The 23,460-nt window shown below is 37.6% G+C and overlaps 4 protein-coding genes and 1 non-coding gene across 19 annotated transcripts; 3 read left to right on the top strand and 2 right to left on the bottom strand.

The window, feature by feature from the left end:
- Positions 1 to 422: 422 nt before the first annotated feature.
- Positions 423 to 5,358, bottom strand: LOC111246452 (CDAN1-interacting nuclease 1). Of its 10 annotated transcripts, none has more exons than XM_022796061.2 (7): positions 4,973 to 5,357; positions 4,439 to 4,616; positions 3,757 to 3,996; positions 3,348 to 3,495; positions 2,551 to 2,697; positions 1,972 to 2,106; positions 423 to 1,738 (listed from the first exon to the last, which is right to left on the bottom strand). In XM_022796061.2, the coding sequence occupies exons 3-7, from the start codon at positions 3,937 to 3,939 to the stop codon at positions 1,431 to 1,433; spliced, it is 921 nt and encodes a 306-aa protein (XP_022651796.1). In that variant the 5' UTR covers positions 3,940 to 3,996; positions 4,439 to 4,616; positions 4,973 to 5,357; the 3' UTR covers positions 423 to 1,430. The 10 variants fall into 10 exon arrangements, with proteins under 10 accessions (XP_022651796.1, XP_022651798.1, XP_086838594.1 ...); XM_022796063.2 differs by having other exon boundaries at positions 4,439 to 4,560; XM_086982468.1 differs by having other exon boundaries at positions 3,757 to 3,928; positions 4,439 to 4,560.
- Positions 1,615 to 10,386, top strand: Fntb (Farnesyl transferase beta subunit). Of its 5 annotated transcripts, none has more exons than XM_022796054.2 (7): positions 1,615 to 1,756; positions 6,697 to 6,900; positions 7,301 to 7,730; positions 8,698 to 8,940; positions 9,123 to 9,236; positions 9,491 to 9,606; positions 9,909 to 10,386. In XM_022796054.2, exons 1-7 carry the CDS (start codon positions 1,754 to 1,756, stop codon positions 10,008 to 10,010), a joined length of 1,212 nt encoding a protein of 403 aa, XP_022651789.1. In that variant the 5' UTR covers positions 1,615 to 1,753; the 3' UTR covers positions 10,011 to 10,386. The 5 variants fall into 5 exon arrangements, 4 of the variants coding, with proteins under 4 accessions (XP_022651789.1, XP_086838589.1, XP_022651790.1 ...); XR_002671682.2 differs by lacking the exon at positions 1,615 to 1,756 and adding an exon at positions 5,414 to 5,964 and having other exon boundaries at positions 9,123 to 9,250; XM_086982463.1 differs by lacking the exon at positions 1,615 to 1,756 and adding an exon at positions 5,415 to 5,738.
- A 1,431-nt stretch (positions 10,387 to 11,817) lies between these two features.
- On the top strand, positions 11,818 to 11,889 carry TRNAE-CUC (transfer RNA glutamic acid (anticodon CUC)). Its single transcript has one exon. It is a non-coding gene; the product is annotated as a tRNA-Glu (tRNA).
- A 412-nt stretch (positions 11,890 to 12,301) lies between these two features.
- Snr1 (SWI/SNF related, matrix associated, actin dependent regulator of chromatin, subfamily b, member 1) lies at positions 12,302 to 16,707 on the top strand. Its single transcript, XM_022797895.2, has 5 exons — positions 12,302 to 12,513; positions 12,945 to 13,050; positions 13,833 to 13,971; positions 14,991 to 15,131; positions 15,551 to 16,707. The coding sequence occupies exons 1-5, from the start codon at positions 12,439 to 12,441 to the stop codon at positions 16,212 to 16,214; spliced, it is 1,125 nt and encodes a 374-aa protein (XP_022653630.1). The 5' UTR covers positions 12,302 to 12,438; the 3' UTR covers positions 16,215 to 16,707.
- A 982-nt stretch (positions 16,708 to 17,689) lies between these two features.
- LOC111247223 (transmembrane protein 243-like) lies at positions 17,690 to 22,553 on the bottom strand. 2 transcript variants are annotated; one of them, XM_086982470.1, is made up of 3 exons: positions 22,423 to 22,553; positions 19,255 to 19,371; positions 17,690 to 18,906 (listed from the first exon to the last, which is right to left on the bottom strand). In XM_086982470.1, the coding sequence occupies exons 1-3, from the start codon at positions 22,546 to 22,548 to the stop codon at positions 18,760 to 18,762; spliced, it is 390 nt and encodes a 129-aa protein (XP_086838596.1). In that variant the 5' UTR covers positions 22,549 to 22,553; the 3' UTR covers positions 17,690 to 18,759. The 2 variants fall into 2 exon arrangements, with proteins under 2 accessions (XP_086838596.1, XP_022653632.1); XM_022797897.2 differs by having other exon boundaries at positions 19,270 to 19,371.
- Between the last annotated feature and the right edge of the window lie 907 nt (positions 22,554 to 23,460).

The raw sequence follows: 23,460 nt of genomic DNA, 5'->3' as shown, positions 1-23,460 counted from the left end.
CTCATTTAAACGGGACTAAAGGTGAAGTTTGTGCGGCTACAAGACAGGGCATGTGCACTTCACGCCTGCGATACCAGTACGTATTTAAAGGGATTTAAGAGCCCGAAGTTGCGAGAATCGGCCAAAAAAATTACTACTATTATTAGCACAAAATTTTTAAACTGCATCGGCTACCCCAATGCCAATCTAAGTTGAAGAAGATGTTGGCGATTCTGCCAACTGCATACCGTTGCTGCAACCTATCGTTGGAACTGTAATGGATTCTATTTCGCAACGATCCGTTCTATGAGATCGGTCCCATTAGGAACTATGGTGTGCCTGCGCTGTTATGATACAATGAAGGAAAATAAGTCAAACCTGCTTCGTAAATTACAGTTCACTATAGTTATTTAATGTCATGGGTAGAAAGACACATACAGTGATATAAGAAAAATCATCAACCTCACTTTATTTATGCTTTGCCGTGTTTGAACGTTTCTCTGGAAACGTAGCTTTTCTAGTCTAACGTAGTCTACTTATCCCAAAATCACAACTACCATATTTTAAAAGTGCTGTAGAGTAATAGAATAATCTTTAATTGCATACGTAAATCAACACCATTTTGAAGGCCGATTTGGTACAAGCTTTCGACTTCCGAATAAGCGTAAATCTTAGGAGATACAAACAGACAGAAGGACTATGGCTTTTCAACATATTAAGGAATCATCATCCAGCAGTAACCTCAAATCATATATGTTAACCAGCGGAACCTGAACCAGCTCTTTCGCTGCAGATTTGCGGCGAAAGATAAAGCGTTACGTCAAGGCGATACGGGATACAGTAAACAAGCCCTCGTTCGACCCGATACCGCTAAGGAACACGCATGTGTATCTATATTTACTTACGTCGATGAGATATACGCCTACACCCCTGTACAAACATACATTCGATACGTATTTAATTTAATTTATTAATGATCTTTCTTTTCGTTACGCAAATGTTCTAGATGGATTCAGCACTACTTATTCATATCTTGCAATTGAAGGCACTGCACTCCACAGAGATCAGCTGTCGGAAAAGTATCGGAAAATCGCGTCTAAGGTAAGTTATAGCAAATCCCTTAAGTTTACCGTAATGTACTCATGTCTATCTGCGCACCAACCTATTACGTCGCTTGCGCCTTATGTACAAAAGTGATTAAAGAAGCCAAAAATGGCAATTCAGCCTAAGCTAACTAAAAATTAAAAGCAGCCTAAGCTTGTTGCTCAGACTCGGTACGACAGAAACCATAATAAAGATTCTTTCCCTGCACCGCCCTATTCATTAATAATATATATATATATATATATTATGCCGAAAGTATACATTATAATAACGAGTTTATATGCTTGATATACGCCACAGTTTTGTTCACTCAATAAAACTATGCTCATTTGAGCTTATTTTCAAGCTCAAATGAACTCAGTCATTGATCGTATGTCATCGGGTAAGTGGTCGGCCAGTAAAAATTGTCCTGAAGCATTATTTTGCTGTTTAGTTATCAGGCTAGAACCTGTGGATGGATTATTCAGCGGAGAATGGCCGACGTTCATCTGCGATTGGGGTTGTTGAAGTTCTTCGACGAAGCCGCACCAGTAAATGACAAGCCCCGGCCCAAAGCGGTTAGCATATGAATGGAACTGCTCACGCGCGTACGATTCGTGAGAATCGGGATCTCCAAAAGATGCTTTCGATTCTATCCAAGTAATTACGTACTCGCCTAAGAAAATGAATAATGGTAAGAATCATGATAGCTTATCGAAAAAAAATGCTGGTTAATTCTTCAGCGCACATTTCACAGTCGTACAGTTATTGTGCTTAACGTATTACGCATTATTGTAATTCGAACTAAAAATCACTGGACCTAGTTGTGTTACGTTATGGCTACACCAACAATAACAAGCTTGATATCATCTTATTCCAACCGCCAAATACGCGTTGTTTACAAATTACCATTAATGATGGCAGGGATCTCAAGCTTAATATCAGGGGTTTTATCGTAACCCTGTTTGCGAAGCGATGCCTCGTCTACGAAACCAATCCCGCGCGACCGAAGAGAATCTTTCAGTAGAAGTTCAAATTCCCGGCCTAGATTTCGAACAGACAAATGAAAAGATTGTAGCGTATTCAATAATTCAGTCGCCAGAAAAAGTGCATATAACTCATATCAATATCGTATCACCACGAGCATGAAATGCGAGCTGGAAAATGTATGTCGAATATCTTTGTAATCTTAAATGACTTAAGAACATACGTAATGTCTTAATAAACTGTGCTACAGAGATGCATTAATCTCAGGAATAGACCTTCTTATGTGAATAATGAAGGATGCTGTGAATTTTCGGAAACTAAGTGCTTCATTTGAACAGCATAAATGACACAGCAAGCTAGTATAAATTAAATCTTTCGTACGTGCTTTTCTCTGGAGTTCTATAAATGTACCCTTCATCTCGTAGCACCGTTAAAATTTATTTTTAAAAGAAAATTTTGTATCTAAGCATTGCAGCTCCACATCTCGTTGTATTTACGTACCGACACTAGTCCTTCTCGCATCAGAGAATGGCCCGTAGAACGGATCGTGCAGCGTACACAGAAACACCTCAACTGCTAGAACTTCGTCCTGAATTTTTGTTGAGTCCTTGAGCAGCTGGTTTAGCACGCGTTTAGAGCACGGTTCACCTACATCGTCGAATTAGGACGGACTTATTGACAGCGGAAATTCAAATGCGAAACATACTTGTATACTAAACGTTATACTCATTCTCATCTACTTTTATCCAAAATGACTATTCTTATTATTATCTAAACATTTTTACAATTTAATACATTCCGCGATATTCACACAATTCTACGCCATCGACGCAAGTCGAGGTCTGATACTGCAAAAAATACTTATTTTTACATAATTTCTGTAACCCAGAAACCAACCCAAAAGTTCGAATCGTACGCGCATTAAGCAGCCAGGATTCACAACGTTGACTGCATAAACAAAATAGATTATGTCTATGATACCTATTCGTTTCATGTATAGCAATATGGTTAAATCCATTCAATTTAAAGGATTTAATGCACATGATTCGGACCCGAATTCCGCAAAATGCATCTCATACTAAAGACTTTTTTTTCAAAACAAATAATAGAGCATTTTAACATGACGCATGAGGCCGTGACAAGATCATTACTAGACTTTCTGTGAAGTTGACCTAAGTTGACATTGAGGTATTATGATGAAAATCTCTAGCTTTGTAGCTATAATACCTCTATTTCTGATAATCGTGTTTTTTTTTTTATATTATTATATATCAGTGCTTATCATAGTATATGCTAACTTTTATCCTTTAAATGGTGTTCAATGATAAAGCGGCACATCAGCGCAGCTGAGAGATTGAGCTCATCTGCTATCTTTAGCAGAAATCCGGGCTTGGAGTTAGACATCCCCCGCTGTGCCTTGTATTTAGCGTAGTATTCTGCAACTTTCTGGAAGAAAAATTGAATAAAACGAGATAAATTGCTGCCTAAGTTGATCAATAAAAAAAGTAGTTTCGTTCGTAATTTTTTTTTTATCATTAGAGGGTGAGAATCAAAGTTACACGATTCAGTTTGCTCGTTAATATATCAGTTTAGAAGTACGCGATATGTTGCTTAGACGGGCACATGTCACATCTGTCAGTGCATTTTGCTCATTTTAACGTCTTTCGTCTATAATTTTCTTCAGCGGTAGTAAAAAACAAAACTCACCTCTGGGTTTGAGTACAGATAGTACTTCTTTCGTACTATCATAGTAAAATGTGTTGAAACGATTGAGCACAATGTGTGTGCCGAAATGTGAGGGAACTCCTTAACGAGGACATCGAGACTTCGACGGCTTGGACGCACAGCGCAGTGCCGTCGAATGATTTCTTCATATTCACTTAAAAGCATTATAACAGCGAGTTGGCTTAACTGCGTTCCGTAGCCATTTTGAAGGTGGGTGAGAATCTAACATTAGACAGACAGAGTATGCTCACATTCAGATTACAGTTTATAATTCATATTTATCGCATCGAACTACATTCACTTAGTTCAGGCGGTTTTACATAACAATAACCGAACAGTCAAATTATAAGTACATACATAAAAATAAGATTTTAACCACAAGAAAAGTACACGTACCAATTTATAGACCCCCTCAACGTAATCATAGTTAGAGCGAAGCTAGTTAAATGGTAAAGCAATATTCTAGCCAGGAATAGTTCATTTATAAAACTGTCTTAAAATGTTTAATCTAAATGTAACTGTCCCTTTTAATACAACGATTTTTAGTTTACTGTCAGTCATATAGAGTTTGGCTCGATTTGTCGTTTAATCTTTTAAAAATGTTTTTACTTTTAGCCAGACTATTTTTTGCTTGTAATTTACCTTGGACGTTACCTGTGCTTACCTAGGTTAGGCCTACGGAGAATCAACTGGAAAGAGAATATGAGTAGTGCGAACAATATCCGAAATACGTGCCTCGTTCCGATTAATATTCTCTCCCGAGGTTGAATGAACACTGTTAAATTGCTTCAAACAATAAAACGGAATTTGCGGAGTTCGCTCATACCCACAGCAAAGAATACCTGTGTAAATTTCAGCTAATTTATCGGAAAATGTCTTCTATCACAACTGAAACCTACTTTGAGGGAGGCAAAATTCACATGAATGATCGTGCCTATGGTGAACCAATATCTCATGCTTTATCGAAAACTTCTCTATACTTAGTTAGCAAAATATACATGTCTGGAGCTGAAGGGTGTTAATAAAAAATGTCGTCTTCTCAGCTTCACTTGTAGACCTATTTTTGCTGTCAGACCAAGTAGTGCATGGAGAACTCAAGAAACCTTTTACAAATAGCAAATGCTCATCAACAAAAAAAAAAGTTAAAATAAACAACACTCCACTGTTTATTATTCACGAAGCCTAATATACTACTAACATGTGACACTGACACAGGTAGTGTTCTATATGTGGCCTTAATCAACTCGACAGATAATCACTTAACTATGCCCCGTTGTACAAAGCTTAAATGGGCGCAAATGTTAATATTAATTGTATCAGCTGCAACAGCGGCAGCAGCAGTCGAACAGATGATTTTCAATGATTAGCCGTGCGGGTCAGCGAAGCTGATCAGGAGAAGGTTCTGCTCGCTGGAGAACTGTCATGTTTATTGTGTACCACAGCATGTAAGGCATATTACTGCAAGCCTTAGGCGAATAATAAATTCATCATAATCCGAACAGGTCTTAACAGAGGCTAGAACGATCAAGTTGGAATACGTTCGCATAACGTCTGCTACATAAATATAGCGCAATGTCTGGAGCAGTCGATCGCAGTGCTCAAAATAAAAGCTGTCTGTGTGTGATGAAAAACGTGTGTGATGATATAGTGGAAAGGGCGATACATAGCGATAGCTGACCATAACGATATATTCTGAAAAATAGGGAGGGAGAGCGCTATCTCAACTGTTTTTGTTATTGAATGCGATGTCTAATGGTACCGCTTTCATTCTGCCGAGCTACCGTTTACCGTTTGGTCACAATTGTTTCCTCGACGGATGACTTCGGTTTTGTTTGTCAGCGCTGCGATATTAATAAACCGTCGTTCACTCCAGGAAGGTCACATCCTAACGAGTGGACAAAGTGTCCTAAGGGACGCGTTCCTGAATGCACTTAGCCGGCACACCAAAGCAACAGATTAAGTTTGTTAGTTTTCGTGTGTCTCTGTTATTTGAAGAAAGTGAAGTAGCGCCGATTAAGTGTACTTGTGTAATCAACAGGGTTCGAGCATAGTAGTCAACAGTAGCGGTTACAAGTACGCACTTGCTCTAAGTGGTGAATTTCAACAAAATTCAGAAGCATGCCTATAACAAATATTGCCGGACAAGGCTACTGCCGGCGGGGAAGTGATTCTGAATTCTACACGGGTGAGGTGGGTGGCACAATTAACGTTGCTGCTGAAAAATAAGCTCGGCTAACCATGGTGATTATGATGCTAGTCAACACGCAACAAACACGACCTCTTGCAGCGCTGAGCCCAACTTCAAAATAATTTGCAGTATGACTTCGTTTCGAAAAACGTGTTTTGACGTTTACTGCCTTCTGCTGTGTTCCTTAGAACTAAGTGACGCAACATCTGTGGAAACAATATGAGAATTGTTTAGCCTGCGTCCTTGCTAGTTACATACATGATAATCACTGTTTTTTTTAAAAAGCGTTTATCCCTTGCTCAAGTTAAAGATGTTTGATAGAGAATAAGGATTTACTTTTAGTTAATCATTTATATATTGGGGGCGGCATAGAGGTAATAATTAGGCAATTAGCAAAAAAAAATGCACTAGTCCTTTCTATCAATTTTCTCACTTCGTTGCTTAATATAAATTTTTGTTAGAAACCAACATGCACTTGTTACGTTGTGCTAAACGCTTTCTTATAAAGTGTCTTCTACATGACTGTAATTTTTAAAAGTAACGATTCCTACTTTACAATTTCACTGTATTAATGTAAAAGATTAAATATCTGAAGAATAAGACTGTTTCAGCGTTACCAGCTTCAGCTATGATTCACAATAAGATTTATTTGAATTGGAGCTGATGGAAGTGATAGAGCGTTATATTGTAACGTATGTGAATTGTTTATTCTGTGTTGTACTTGAACTGATTAGACTGGGACGGACGACCAACGTTTTGAGACCGCGACATCTCGGGAGCAACTCGAAGTAGAACAGCTTGTTGCAAACGTTGTCAATGAACTTCTACTTCGCCACCGTAATCGACACCCTACCGAACCCCTGCCGCATCTCCTGAGGAATAAGCATACTCGTTTCATAACCCGGGCCATCCTTGATGGCTTTCCACCATCGTACCAGGTAATAATTTTGCCGAATTTATCCGATTGATATATGTAAACATTGGTGACACTGCTCAGTTGTTTCCCTCTGAGAAAAATAGCATAATCACTCCCAGTTGGTCCCTGTAAAATCTCCATAAGATATGTGCATTTGAATCTACAATATAGTGCTAAGAATTTAATATTTTTTCAAAGATAGGTATTTTAATACTTTAGCGTAACGCTTTTCAGAGCTCTTTCTATAATTTAATATAATCTGAAATTAAAAAAATGCTCCTGGACGTTACCAAGTATCTTAATCTGGAAGCAGTAGATGAAAAAGTCGGTACGAACTTATCAATTCCTTTGTAGCTTTCAAAGAACGCATGTAACTATCTGATTCTTTCCTATAAAACTAACGTGTGTTTCTGATCTTTCAGAACTTAGACGCCAGCGGTCCATGGCTCTGTTACTGGACCGTTCATGCGATGAACCTTTTAGGGATAACCCTTGCAGATTCGACTAAATCGGCATTTGTGCGTTACCTCAACCAGTGCAAGCATCCGCAAGGAGGTTACGGCGGAGGGCCCAGACAAATAGCTCATCTTGCAGCAACGTACGGCGCTGTAAACTGTTTGATATCGTTGGGCACTCGTGAGGCATATGATAGTATTGACCGCGAGAAACTGCTGCCGTTTCTAGTGCGACTACACCAAAGTGATGGGTCATTCATAATGCACGAAGGTGGAGAAGTCGACGTACGGGGAACGTATTGCGCGCTTGCCGTAGCTCGACTCACGAACCTGTTGTGCGAAGAGCTCACCAATAAATCTGCTGAGTTCGTCCTTGAGTGCCAGTCATATGAAGGAGGTACGATTTATTCGGGCAATATAATAGGCTTATATCCTAAAAAATGTATATTCCACTATGATTCTGATTTAAATGTGTGACTAAAAATCACATTTTTGAGAAGAACCCTATTCATTAGTATATAGGTACAGTGTAGTAAAGAGAACTCGCGATCTTCTCATAAATATTTCGCTACTAATACATCGGGTCAACTAAATTTTGCTCTGAAGCTCTTTCCTCTAGACTAACTAGAGTAACTAATCATTAAGTTTTGCTCCGAAAATATTTTTGAAATGGTAAAGTGGCTTCTGTGCAAGGCTAAGTTTTACAACTCTTAATTTTTCATGTATTTCATGTATGCAGCATGTATTGAAACGGATTTAAGCCCTTTTGCACGAAAAACTGTATCATTACGGTATGCCTGCTATCATTTTAGGCGACGTTTGGGATGCATTTTTCCAATATATTCTTGGTCATATTATCGATTACAGAAAAATATTTAACTCACTATTTGATATAATTTAAATAACTTTGAACGAGAACTGGTCATATGTACCTTGGTCAGTTATTACTTACTAATTTAAGAATAAAAGAAAGAACATAAAGAAAAGAAGAGTTCTTAAACTCGAAAATAGTCATGACAAATCGCATCATAATTATTGAACATTAAATTATCTTTGGGGGTCTAAAAGCTTCCTTGAATAACATGCCGGTATTAAAAACATACTCTCCGACACTACAGTGTTAATTGTTGTTGCAGTAGGATGTGATAGTTATATATATAACTATTCCATATATATATATATATGGAAGTCGAAGATATTTCTAAGCGGCGCAAAGTGTTACATATGTAAACATTTCTGTTAGTCTTATTTTATTGTTAAAATGTGTTTTTATTATTGTTTCCTTTGCAGATGACTTCAGTGCACAACTTCCCTAAGCAGTTATTATTTATTAATTTATGCTTTCGAAATGGGTGAATTTACAGGATTCGGTGGTCTACCAGGACTCGAAGCACATGGTGGTTATACTTTTTGTAGCATCGCAGCGTTAGCGATTTTGGAGGCAGTCACTCGCTGTGACCTGCCAAAGTTGCTCAACTGGCTTATAATGCGACAATGTCCCTTCGAAGGTGGCTTTAATGGTCGTACAAATAAACTTGTTGATACCTGCTATTCGTTCTGGCAAGCTGGAGCGATACCAATAGTTTATCGCGCATTATCACTTAACGGTACGTACTTAAAAATACAGGAAACGGCTTTAGGTATATGTAGTTTTGATAGCTACTTCTGTGGGTCCATTTCTGTCTGAAATAACTCCTACAGTTCTGTTTTATTTTTTGTCGCCAACTGTGTTAATATCTACGTTTTTCAATGGAATAATCTATCGATTGAAAATCTCTTCCAATTTCAGAAAAGTATGTGGACGCCCTTCCTGTTGACAAGTGGCTCTTTAATCAGCGGGCTCTTCAAGAATACATTCTAGCCTGCTGCCAGGCACCAAACGGAGGACTTATCGATAAACCAGGTCCGAGGGACAATGTAACTGTCTCCTCATAAAACTGACTTCTAATAAAAATTAAAATAATCTAAAATTAAAATAATCGTAAACTTCGCATCGAGTCCTTATGATCAGGGCAAATGATGTTGGAGAAACACTCTCGAAATCGTGATCAATAGAAATGCAAAATTGGCGAAGAACTGACTCATTTACACCTGCTTCATCCATCTCTATATTTGTTAAAGATCCCAGTGTTTCTTTAACTGCGTTTTTATTTATAGGTAAACCGGCAGACTACTACCATACCTGTTATGCATTGAGTGGTTTAAGCATTGCGCAACATTTCACCTTTTTGCCAGAACCTTCAATTACTCTTATTGGAAGCCACCAAAATCTAGTTAGTATTCACTTCAACTTTATTATAATTATCATTTGTTATTACAATTCAATTGCGAACAAATCTTTATTTTTCCTTTAGTTAGGCTGCTTAGTTCTTTTAAATTTTATTACGTGTCACATTATGCCTTGATAAACATGGAATTGTTTTTTAGAATTTCTTAGAATATTAGCTCGATTTTCAATAGTAGTTATAATATTGATATATTTTTACATCTAAGATTCCGCATGTACGGGTTGACGTCTTTCTTTGATTCATATATCTAGAAGTAGTGTTAGTCAAGAAACACATTTTTATTTTAGGTGGAAATCACTGATCCTGTTCATAACCTACGCCAGGACTTTGTCGAAGCCGGATTAGCACATTTCGGAAGACTACCCGTGCCCACTCTGGACCAAAATTAGCCCATTAAGGCAGCCTTCATCGTCAAGGGAACAGTTTAATATTGTTTTATTGAAGGACTCCCTTTACCGGCTATGGTCGGTTGAATATGTAAACTTTAAATGTGTACAGTACTAAATACAAAGGTTTTTTTTTAATAAGGTAACGACTACCATCGACACCAGGTGATGACGACTGACAAAAGCATTCGCGCTACAATACTCCTTTGAGAAAACCGAATATTCATATTTGTCATAGCGAAAGTACAAGTGTTACATCTACCACTTGTGACAGAATTAAAGCAGTTGGTATGTTACGGATATTGCAATAGAGTGGACGGGATCTGTTGTGATAATTTATTTTGTACGTAAAATAAATCGCACAATGAGAACCGAAAAAGTCTTACAATTTTATCTCTACATTTTTCTCATGCAGACATGGACATAACTGATACAATACATCTAAATTAAGACAATCATTTAGGAAGTTCCTTTATTAAATCGTTTGTTAACCACCATATCTACAAAGCAACAAAAAAAACTCGTGAATGAAATCGACCTTTTTTTTTTTATAACCATGTACATTATCATAGCTTAAGATGAATATTTTTACTTCCTTCCAACATGTTACGCAACAACGTGTTAATTAGGCTCAAGTTTTCGTTTCAGAGGACTCCTTGAATACTTTATTTGATATTTGAGATACTTGAAAATGTCTTTGCGTCTAATTTTATATATATAGGCATGAACGTGTACAGTTATTGCAGTTGTTTATTGTTGTTTATGTACGTGGATAAATGCTCGGACTTTAATGGTCATTTTATGGCTATTCCTGGATCGGTCTGGATTTTGGAAAGGTAACAAGATCCGCATTTCAATTTTAAGCGTCTAGAGAAAGCTTTCCTTTAAAAATATATCGGTTTTTTTTTCATTAAATTAACTCATGCTACGTATTTTATTCCGGCGTGTCTACCTAAGCCGTCTTGAGCAAACAAGCAGTTGAGTATTTCTTGATTGTGTTGAATACACTGCGCCATACTCTTAATTCATTCAGTACTTTTGTCCGACTTTTACTGTGCCTTTCATTCGCGCATTAATTTTTTGTTACTGACTGCGATCACAGATTAAAGGCATCATTGAGACTACCCTGTTTTCGCGCTTGGGAATGTGCATTGTAAACGATCTAATCTTTATTAGTTCACAGTTCTCTCAGAATAGTGCTCCCACCACTGAGATGTTGTACGCAGTGCATTTTAGACGGATCGATTACGGTCCGAATATGATAAGGGAACTATTTGATTTACACCTACACCGTTTAGATAAATTTGTGGCAAATAAACAAAAATAGCTACAACTAAAATACTATAATACGAATAATACAAATAAAAAGCTCCTTATGTGACTTCGTGTCGAAATTAAATCTTCTGTTTGCGAAATGAGCCCGTAAGTAAGGTATATGAATAACGGTGTATCTTTCTAATTTATAATACACCCCACGGTTGTCCAGTCAAATTTGATAAAGTCTATTTTTTTAAGGAAAAGAAATCTATGCCAAGCATTGCTCAGGGACTGTATAAGCAGATTTATTTCATGTTAAATCGATTGTGGCAATTGCATGGACTCAATTAATCGCTTGAAAACCTTTTTTTGTATGCATGTATCTCTTTTATCTATCAAATTAATTTATCTTACTTAAATTGGCTACGTTTATCCGTTGTAATTACGTTTGTGCTGTTTTGCATGCTGTACAAAATGTTCGGTATGAAGCTGCAAACCTGTGAGTACTGAACATCGTAATCGACTTGCTAGTGCAACGCAGGTGAATGAACAATCCGGCATGGTCTAGTGGTTAGGATACGCGGCTCTCACCCGCGAGGCCCGGGTTCGATTCCCGGTGTCGGAAGTTTTTTATAGTTAGCCCTAGTTTTTTAGGAACAATTATTGTGTAATTTTAAGAAATTTCTAATTGATACGTGAACGCATGTATGTCAGAAGGCTTTAAAGTAATTTCTTTTTGTAAGTGTACGGGTATCAATAGATAAAACCGCTATTCCTCTTAGCTTATCCATAATAAACGCTACGGTACATGAATGTGCGTCTCAAGAAGCACTGGCTGTGACAATGGTCGTGTCTATAAATCCTCAGATTTTCGTGATAACGCCCAATAATCTGTGATAAAGTAGTTGAATACAGAAGTAGATCCCTTTTGGGATGAAATAAGTTTGTCGTACATATTACGTACGAGCTTCAAAACGGGCGCGCCAAATTTCAAATTAGAGAGCACTTTCTGCTGGCTGTTGGCTTTAGCGCTCCGGGCGCCATTATTTACATATTCGAGACGCTCGCGGCCGGTTGTTGCTTGGAAATAGTGGTAAACAACTTTATTGTGTTTGCAAAGGTTTCGTAAAGATTTTTGGTTCGTCGGCGAGTCACGTTCGAGAAAACTGCAGTGATGAGGACGTTCGGAGACCGTCCTGTCTCCTTTCAGCTAGAAGATGGCGGAGACTATTATTACATAGGCACTGAAGTGAGTATGATTTTTGATTAGACTGCACTAATATTTGAAGTGGCAATTTTGCAAGATATTCTTCTTGCAAAATGATCGAAAAGGCTTGCTGCTCGATGATAGCAGGTTTAAAAGCGGAATTAAAACGTTCAATAAGACCCCTCAGTGGCTCTATCTGAAGGTTGCACAGACGATGAGACGTGTAAAAGTAGTGGAAGGTACATCCTTCACGGAATGGATATCTTAAAGCAGGATTAGCTGAAGATTTGTAATACATTTGCGATGCAAGACAGTAGACCGATAGGAATGTTTTATAATTTCTAGTTTAATAATTTTATAATGTTTTGTAATTGATTATGTCGGGTATTATAGTTTCTTTTCTACAGGTTATGGGATATTTATTATGACATGATTAACATAATCATATATCATCTTCGGTTTCATTTTTACAGGTGGGCAATTATTTACGACTTTTCAGGGGAACATTGTACAAAAAGTATCCGTCACTATGGCGTCGTGCAGTGACCGTCGACGAACGGAAGAAAATCTCTCAAATGGGTATGTATTATTGCGCGTTGATTAACTGTTTGTCCACTAGTAATATTTTTGATTTTGTTTACTTGTGCAATTGCAAGCAGCTGCGTCGTCGGATGAACGTACTGCCTAGTACCTAGAGAGTGAAGTTGAATTTGTTTTCGGATGAGGTATAGAAATCAAACGTGGTTTCACAGATGGATTTTTGTATCACTGAAAGCAGCGTGTCGATTCAGTTTCTATTATTACCAATTTCGTGTTAGCCATTAATGTATGCTTTGCTAATCTTTACGAACAACCGTCTATTTGTTCGGCTTAAAAATCTGTTTGCGCATAAATTTTTCATCGTAATCATCGAAAGATAACTTTGAATCTGTCATGGTATCTTCACATTCAAATAAACAAGTAATAATTTCAGAATTCGACAACGACGATTTCACTAAGCAACAGATATTTGTTCTAGTAGTTATCTTTCCTTTTGATAAAACCGGCCTGTCCATGTGCAAACACGCTTGCTAACATTCGATGATGTTTTGCCGTTCTGTATGTAGCATAGCCGCTCCATTAGTTTAAGCGTTTATTAATCTTGTGACACCCGCAGACAAGTATTTAACAATTTAAGAAGAAGTAATAGAGCAGTTAGAGTGATAAGAACTGCTTTAATTGAAAAAAAATGTGTACTAAGCCTGCCTTGTGTAATCATTTTTTTAATTATATTTGGCACGCAAAGGTAAATGTGCAGTGGTAGCAGAGACTGCTGGTGCACATATGTGAATACTAATGCGGGACGCTGTGTTATTTCGCAGAAAATATGAGTCAGCACTCAGCCGCTAATTTCATTTCACTGCTGAAAAAGTCTGAAGTTGATGATTTAATAGATGGAAATGAAGAGAAATATCGCGCTGCTCCTGTTCAGGAAAATAATTTCGAAGGCGGAGGCCATGGGTAAGGTTTCTAAAGTGGTGCTTATTTTTTTTAATCGTGCTTCTCTCTATCTAGTGTGTAGGAGGTACGGTTTTGCCATCTTCTTTATTTGCAATAAATAGGAATAATGATGAAGTCCGGTTTGAGTTGTTCGTATGTTTTTACTTTTATGTGATGATAGTAAATTATATCTTTGAAGAACGAAGATTATATTCGAGCGGGAAATGTCGCCGTTGTCTCTTGATCTGTTATTTGCTATTGGCAGTGCCGTTGCTATTATCACTAGCGGTTGCGAGAACGGCACAGATAGATTTGCTGTTGTGTTCTATACTGTCGTGACGCACCCACTTTCTTTTAGGCCGCATCGTTCTCAGTGACATTTAGCGCCGCGATTACGGCAATTCAATTATTATTTATCTATTTCATGAGCTCCAGGATAAGTGTTTGACTTTCAAGGTTATTCACTGGCCGGTAGACCGAACTGATAAGGAAAACCTCTAAGCGTATACTTCTCTTGTGCACGCTCACTATTTGCTTTCATCGGGGGCGATTAGCAGTGGCGTGATCACATCGAAATTGACGATTGATTTTGAGGTGCGGTTTCACATGTAAGCTGTGTAGTGCGAGCTTTATTGGCAAGTAGCGTTTACTGGATAAAACAAAGGAAAGATAAAAATGCTTACTTAAACCTGGAAACAATGGAATATGTTTTCGAACATCTCATATTTAAGACGTATGTTGACAGTGAATTTAATCAAAATGTTAAGCCAGTAGACGGTGGTTTAGTAGAACCCGTTACTTTATTAGTTCGACTTTACAAAGCAAGTGTAGCACGCGTGTATTCCCATAAGATTCGTGTGATGACAGCTGGCATTAACTACTGACTTTTAATAGCATCAGTCAGTGGAAGTTTCACACGTGCACTCATGTTCTTGAAAATGATTTTGCGTCTATTCTTTAAGTCTTACGTACAATTATAGAAAAATATTGGCTCACTGTATTTCAAACGAGAAAACTTAATTTTTTGGTGCGCATTTTAGTGCTAAGAATGCAAAGGCTCGGCCATCATTTATGCCGGCTGCCCCGAATAACGCACATCACCTTGACGCTGTGCCATGTTCAACGCCGATCAACCGGAACCGTTTGCAACATTCAAAGAAGAACAAAAGCTTTCCCATGCTGTAAGTGTTGTAGGAACTAATAATCCCGAATCGTCCGAAAGTCCTTTTTCGGACTGAATAATACACACATTTATCATTCAGTTCGCGTAGCGACAACACACATAAGTCCTTGTTTAGCTAGAAACAGAAAAAAACAGTATATGTGTTCAACAATTTGTTACAAAGTTTGTTAATGAACAAAGTTCATTAACATAGTGACGGTAAAAATTGGCCACGCCTAAATCTTATTTAGTACTATACCCAAGATAATGCGGAGCAACATTTTTGGTTACACTAATAAACATGCAAATGTACCTACACACGTTTAGAAATACTATAGATCAAAGAAAAAATGCTATATATCTTCTACATATGTAACTGAGATAATGGGGCGTCATTAAATCAACTTATGAATAGCGTGGATGTTTCGGCTGTTGTAGTTACGACGATCTTGACCCGGCTATGCTGCACGAGAGTGCCGCTCTCCCTGAGTGCCTGGTACCAATCCGTCTAGACATGGAGATTGAAGGTAGCAAACTCCGCGACACGTTTACGTGGAACCGTCACGAAGCGCACATCTCTCCGGAACAATTTGCCGAACTTCTTTGTGATGACCTCGATCTTCCGCCACTTCTCTTCGTTCCCCAGATTGCTGCATCGATGCGGCAGCAAATCGAAGCATTTCCTAGCGAGCCAAGCCTACTTGACGAACAAACAGATCAGAGGGTTCTTATCAAGCTCAACATACACGTCGGCAACATCTCTCTTGTTGATCAGTTCGAGTGGGACATGAGTGAACGAGCGAACTCGCCTGAAGAGTTCGCTACCAAGCTTTGTTCCGATCTCGGATTGGGCGGTGAATTTGTGACAGCTATCGCTTATTCTATCCGCGGCCAATTGGCTTGGCATCAACGAACGTATGCCTTCTCCGAAGCCCCGTTGGCGCAGCTCGAGATGCCCTTCAGAGCTCAAAGTGAGGCTGAACAGTGGTGTCCATTCCTGGAGACGCTAACTGACCAGGAGATGGAGAAGAAGATTCGCGACCAGGACAGAAATACTCGGCGAATGCGACGGCTTGCCAACACCCATCCTGGCGCATGGTAAATCTTGGATCAATCGTCTATATGGATATGGCAATTACTTACATACTCGCCATGTCCGTTAGAACAGTAATTCAGACTTATTCTTAATATGGTTTGGATTTGTATAGTTACCTGATCTATGTTGAGAACACACCGGTGTGTTTTTGTTTGGCTTACGGAAGATAACTGACGCCATAAATATTCCTGATACCAACTAGGTTATTTATCTTTAGCAAAATTTGTTTATGATGAATGTCCGCCTGATACCCCTATGTACAAGGTTGTTCAAAGGAACGTTGCGTGGTGCCAAGATGAAGAGGACACGGTGTATCATAATCATTACCTTCCATTATTATAGTGTTACTACGTTTTATCAAGTCATTTTTCCATTGATACATGCAAACAGTTAACAAATCTCATCTATTATAAGTGGCTATAAATAATAATGTATTCAATTTACTTCAAGAGAGACATAATAAAGCACGCTTAACAGGTCATTTTGTCTTACTACTGAATACTGACAATTCTATCGTGTTGTTGCACTTTCTTGCGTATAGGATTTACACTCTTTTCAGCATTCTGACTACGATATGGATAATGTTTTAGGTAGTTTTATATGCGCTATTCCTAAACAGCAAAAAGTGAAGTATCCAGTACACAATATTTTAATTGGGTCTTGACCGTGCCACAAGTGCTATTACTTCTTGTGAAGTTATAGGTTAAAAGAATTTTGAGCCCCCGAAAAGCCTGCTTTCTTAATTTTAAAAATAGGTAGGATAGTAACAAACTTCTACTAACGAGACGCTGTGTTCGATAAGTAGACTATTTATACAAGTAATGTTTTAGCTCCAAGGTGGCTTACAAATTCCACTACTAAGTTCTACCTTTTCTCCATGCTAGCTTAATTTTGCCTACTTAGGGACACGCGAGGTGGTCCAAACTTTACGTTGAGCGTTAATGCACTTTGTTTTGTGCTAAGAAGGGCCGCTAGCCGTCTAAAGAAATGTCTATTGGTAGTACCGGACGTGGAATCCGAGTAACTTACCAAATTTAGATTTCAAAATCTTACCCAGTGGCTGATCTTTTATAACGGATACACATGTACTTTTTTTTGTTTGTTTACAAAGCGGCAGCTTTAGTAAGTTCATACTACTAATCAAACCATCCCGATTTATCGATATCCTTCGCTAAGTATGAAGGATTTGGCTTAAGATATGGTTCTTGATTTCGGTTATTTCGTAGACTAAAACCATAATCAACTATAACTGCAAACATTATTGCAGAGGACTGCGAGTGTTACTACCATCACTATAAGTAGAAGGAAAAACTACGACTACTGAAATCACATTTGCCGAGTAACACCTAATGCAAGCAATATTCACTATAAAATAATACGATCTTTCCCTAAGTAGACTATGCTCAAATTATTTTTGAAGTGATGACCAGTTTTTAATTAAATATAAAACAATATTGCCAAAAAATGAAGACAAATATTAATCACTATTATTTCTTGACTTCTATTGATAAAAGTTTATGCATTACTTTTTGATTATATTCAGCAAAAACCCTCTTTTCTTACTTTTTATATTAAACTTTACAAAAACATAAACAAATTAGTCGCTTAAATCGGTTAAGTTAAACGGTAAAATAGAATTTTGTACAGGAATGGGGTACACTTATGTGCAGGTTTTGGTCAGAATTCACAGGTGCAGGTGGCCGGCTAACCTGTGTGCTTTGTTTATTATTAAAGTTAAAAAATTAATTATCATCTACGCATTTCACTCCGTTGTGCTCAGTGTCTGATAAAAATAATAACTGCGGTATAGAATAGTGGTACTAATAACTGTTTGTACGTTTTTTAACTCGTCTGCAAACTGCAAATATGCGCAGTAAGAAAATTTGTAGCTACTCACTCCCTTCTATATATATAAATCTTACTCGATTTTATCAAGGCATAGTACGTATATGCCTTCAGAATACACATTATCATAAGCTGTAAACAGTAATGTATATATTGATACTCTATCAATAGCTACTGTATTGGTAGCTTGTGTGATTTTCATCATCGCACCTCGACGTATACAGTTGTAGCCTGCGGAACTTGAAAGCAAGGTTCATATCGTTACAATGACTGGGCGAACACAGCTTGAAGCTCGCGGATAAAAAGATTTTACGATATCTAAGCATCTATTCGTCGTTTATAGATTAAAGAAATTTTTTAGAACTTTGGAACGAGTTTTCGCCGGAATCTCAACAAGTTTTACGATCCTATAATGAAACGTGAAATGCCGCAAATCAAAAACAACGTCTTCGAAACCAAAATATCATTCTTTCTATTACCGATATATGTTTAACAAGCGTTTTTGCTTTCTCTTTGAATCAATACACTGCCGAAACTTGGCCGTTGAGACTGATCGATAAAGACGAACATGCGCTGCGGCTAAAGGACCCAAAACAAAATCGGCGAATGTTCTACCCTCGATGTTCTCATTTTGGCTTGGGTAGCACAGATTGACATAGATTGGACAGCTATCTCTGTAACTGCATTAGTTATACCCAGGCCACCGTCAAGAAGATAAAGTCTTGATCAGGTTCGAGGGCTGTTGGGTAGAGTAGGAGATGCCAGATATGCACAAGAGGATAATCACAGCCGTGTTGCCATAGATGTACGTTCGGAATTTGGGGTCTACGTCACCCTGACGGTACCAATGGATCTAAAATAGAAAAAGCAACGATACAAACTACACAACTTAAAACTGGTTCTGATTTCTTAATTTCAACCCGTTAAACAACTGTCGAGATAACAAGTCTTTCACGTTTTTGAGTAGAGCAGAAGTATAGCCTAGTATAGAGGTATATTCCTACTGAATCTTGTTCTTATGTCAATGAGATCATTTAGATTTATATCACACTGCTTTACAATAATCTGATATCGTGTAGTACCAGTCTATTGTAATAAATTTTTGGAGAAAATTATTGCTTTGGTAGAAGATAACAAGTTTAAATAAAACGGCACGACGTCGTATAATGTCTCCGAAAATACACTACATTATCGTAAGTACCATTCGGAGGCGTACCAGTATGCAATGCGAAAAGCACATAAAAATAAGCACGAATGAGAAATATACATGACGACCATCAGGAGGAATGTTGTAGAAGAATGCCAAACACAGTGTTACCTGAAAGCAAATACCGAAACAACAGAAAAATAATATAATTTGCTTTGGCGTATATTTAAATATGGAACGATTAGCTGTTGTGAAAGTTTCGTTTTTCTGCATGAAGCTGTTATTTGTCAAATTCACAGGGGCAAGAAAGTATTTACACCGATCTATTAGTAAAACAGCTTCTTTGAACATTTTAAAATTCGTTCGATGGATCTTCCGCTGATCGAATGAAAACAAATTTGATCGAAAACCCGTACCAAAAGTGGACGTCGCATGGAATGGTTCGTGTTGTATTTAAAGTGGGATCATATTTCGAAGCTTTACAACTCTGCAGCAGTTAAACAGCTTTGAGAAACCGCAAATGTGCGTTTTGTTAAATACATTCGTATAATTGGGGAAAACCTATCTACGAATTGTGCATGAAACAAATTTCGCGGTTCGACTATGATTGAATGGGAGATAATAATGATCCTCTCCAATAATTGAATGCATCTAAAATGCAGCGGAGATCAGTAACAGAATCATGTTACTAGTTATGAAGGCAATATGTAGAGTCTTAGAGCTTGCGACACTAGCTTTACGTTTTAAAGATAATAAATACGAGAGATTTCAAACAGAAATAAATGTCGTGTTCCGTAGATTGCTTGAGTAACTTGACAAACACGCGCTTTCTTCTGATATTATATGAGTGATAGTCCAATACTTGAGTGATCAGCGTATTGAGAATCAATAGTAAGCTTTACACGAATGTCTGTTACCGCTTCACATTGCCTAAACTAAATCCTAATCTTAAAACTGTAATCCTTAATAATTCACTTCGTTCATTATAGGATAACAGTTCTGCGAGGCTTTTCATGGCTTGTTCGGATTCTCACGGGAGGCTGATTAATTACGGTTTATACGCCTGGCCTCGACAAAGTGTACCCGAGAAGTTTTATCAACACTGCAACATAAGATGATAAGGAAAATATTGCCAGTATCCGCTGTTAACAATTATTTTTACAGTTTTGTCGGAAGAAGCTATATTGAGTAAAGTATATACTGGGTGGAATATTTATAACTTTTCGTTTTACCACAGAAGTCATTGCAATAAGAATGATCATCTCGGTATTTTCAGGCTAGTCTGTGCCTATTCGAGGCGACTGGAGGTAGCAGGACAAACCTATTTTGTTAGTTTACTGTAATATCATGACAAAAGGTTAGCCTCACATTATACGTAATTTTCGTACGTAACACAAGATACGTAAATTTGATTATAGGGTTTTGCATTGCTAAATCAGCTTAATTATAACATTCAACGATACAAGTCAACGACAACACTAAGAAAATAAAATAGCACTCCTCGAATTACCAGTGGGGTTTATCGGCAGCATAAGCATGAAAACAGAAAGCAATCAAGGTATCTATTATAGCCAGTAGGACGAGTATGATAAAAAGATTTGAAAGAAAGATAATAACCTACATCGAATATATTAAATGTCAGAGCTGCATGAAATTGAGTAACAAATATTATGCGCATATTGTATTTTTGGGTAGCAACTACGTAAAACATGCTCACTGTTGTTTAGAACGTCTTTTTAGGGTATGCTGTATAGGACCTATTTTTGATGACTACATTACACTAAGAACTTTTAAAAATCAGCAAAAATCAATAAATATGTAACAGTGTGTAGTACGGGAGATGTAAACAACGTTTAAGTAAGACGAATAATTTTATTATTCACCATGTATGAAAATGAAACGTGAAAGGTGCTTTTAAATTACCATGAATATGATTCAACTTATGTATGAACTAGTAAGATCTGACAAATACTGACAGATCCTACGGTAACGACGATGCATGTATGCAATTTTGACACTGTACGTTGATTCAATTATTGTTAGACGTTTATATGGAACTAATTCGTCAAACATAGAGATTAGTGTGTTACAAATATAACGACGGGGCCGTGGTTTGATTTTTCGTTGGTTCGTGTCTCACTACTCTGACTTGTGAAGTTCAACATACCATTTTTTAATAAGACGTCAACACGATTCGAGTTCATTGGTAAAGTGCATGCTCGAAAGGTGACAACATGCAGTTAACGGCAATGAATTCTCGCTGCTCGTATCGGCTCATGTATTTTGAATTTTTCTTGTGTCTTGCATGAATGACTTATAAAACATAACTTACTATGGTTATCTATAGCTAGTTGATTTTTTTGTAGTTTATTTTAAGAAAGGATTGCATGATGTCTACCTTTTTCTATTGTTCAAAGCAAACGATGCTTAGTCATAGATCAAATAGGTACCTTGATGATCTTGGTATGAAGATAGAGAATATTTATGTTGCCGTTATGCTATATAATCTGGGTTAGTGATTATAATTAGAAAACGACGTAAGTTACAATCACAATTTTTTTTGGACTTTGTCTAATCTTTTTGAATACGATCCGACTACAGAATAAAAGCCATTACCTAACATAGCAATGCGTTGTTGTTGAGTTGTTATTCCCACGGAAACAATGATAAAAGCAAAACATGACATCTAGTTACAATCTCAAATAATATAGAAGCAAAACGCCAAATTTGTAACAGTCATATCCGTTAATCCTGATAGCCCTGGCTATGAAACATAAAATAAGTTAATAATTGCCTACCATGTTTGTTTCGCAAGCACAGCAATTATGCAGCTAATTACTATGACCATTATAACTTAGTCACTCGTGCAAAAGCATTGAAAAACGTGATTTTTATATACTACCTATTGTTAATATAAGTGAATAATACAACAAGTAAATAATGCGAGATATATATTCTAGTTCTGTCTTTCTCAGTAACGTCTCCAGAAGCCAAGCGCACTTCCGTTATTTCATTATTGCCAATTACCCACAAATGCAGTCGACAAATTGTTTTTAAACAAAATTTTATCTATATGGGGTTGTTAAGAGAGCCCATTTTGAATACAGATAATAATCAATCGTACATACGCTTACTCGCTCATTAGATAACAAGCTTTTTGCAGTAATCTCTGTTTTATCAAAACTTAAATAAAAAGCAACAAAACTTGTTGTCAGTACTTACAAAGACGAGGCCTGATGTGACACCGGCGAGTGTATAATGAAAATAGCGCTCTCTACGACTAGAATCGTTAAATAAGGGCATACTTGGCCCTTCGAACAGAGGGGTAATTTCTGACCCTGTGGCCATCACAAAGACCTTAGCTTCGTGACGCTCCCTTCGCTAACGTCACGGGTCCCTCTACACTGCGGGTTGCACCACTGCCTGTTGTCGTTTTCTACTCTTCTTACGTAATGAGTGTTTTTAAAAATTTCGTAGGCACTTGAGTGACGTCGTCACAGTCATATCACTGAATTCTCGCTATGTAAAAAGTTGCAACCATTTTTAATTGTTGTAAAGATGGGGAAGTAGTTCCTAATCGAGCGAAGCACAAATCATGTCCTAAGTCTTTGTCACGATGTTGACAGAACTGATTCTTCACTGATCTCCTCCATGTACTTGTGACTGTCGATCCCAATAGCTTATTGAAGAATTGTACATTGCGCCAGCATCGTCACCGACTACCGATTGTACTCTATATTTACTATACCATGAAGGCAAACGATTTCGAACAGCGGAACAATAGATCAGCTGACTGTCGCCTCTCCAGTTGATAGACTCACTGGATTGAACACCAGAGCCGCGGTGGTCGATATGGCTTGCCAGCGAAAGTGACATAGATGAACGAACGCAATATTAACTGTTAATTCTATCCTTGACAATTTACCAGTCCTAATTGACTGCAATTCCATTTGTGATGGCAGAAGTAGCAATATAATGCAAATATACAGCAAACAAGTAGATAAGCGTATACGCGCGTGAATGTGTATGTTCACGCGGTTGAAGCCGTTTTCAGAAACGGAAATGCACATCACAAGCGAACAATGAAACTGAGCTTTGATAACGTCGTTAATGCAGAAACGTACCTCCACTTAACTCTGCGTATGAAAGGTTCAAATAAATACTATTTATGTATTCAGTTGAACAAGTTAACATCTCTGTTTTGAATCTGTTATTCTCGAATTGTAATACTGTTATATGAGCGAGAAAATTTCGCACGAC

Source organism: Varroa destructor, unplaced genomic scaffold, assembly GCF_002443255.2.
Source record: "Varroa destructor unplaced genomic scaffold, Vdes_3.0 BEIS01000003.1, whole genome shotgun sequence".
NCBI lineage: Eukaryota > Metazoa > Arthropoda > Arachnida > Mesostigmata > Varroidae > Varroa > Varroa destructor.
This window is presented reverse-complemented; position numbering and strand designations above follow the sequence as displayed.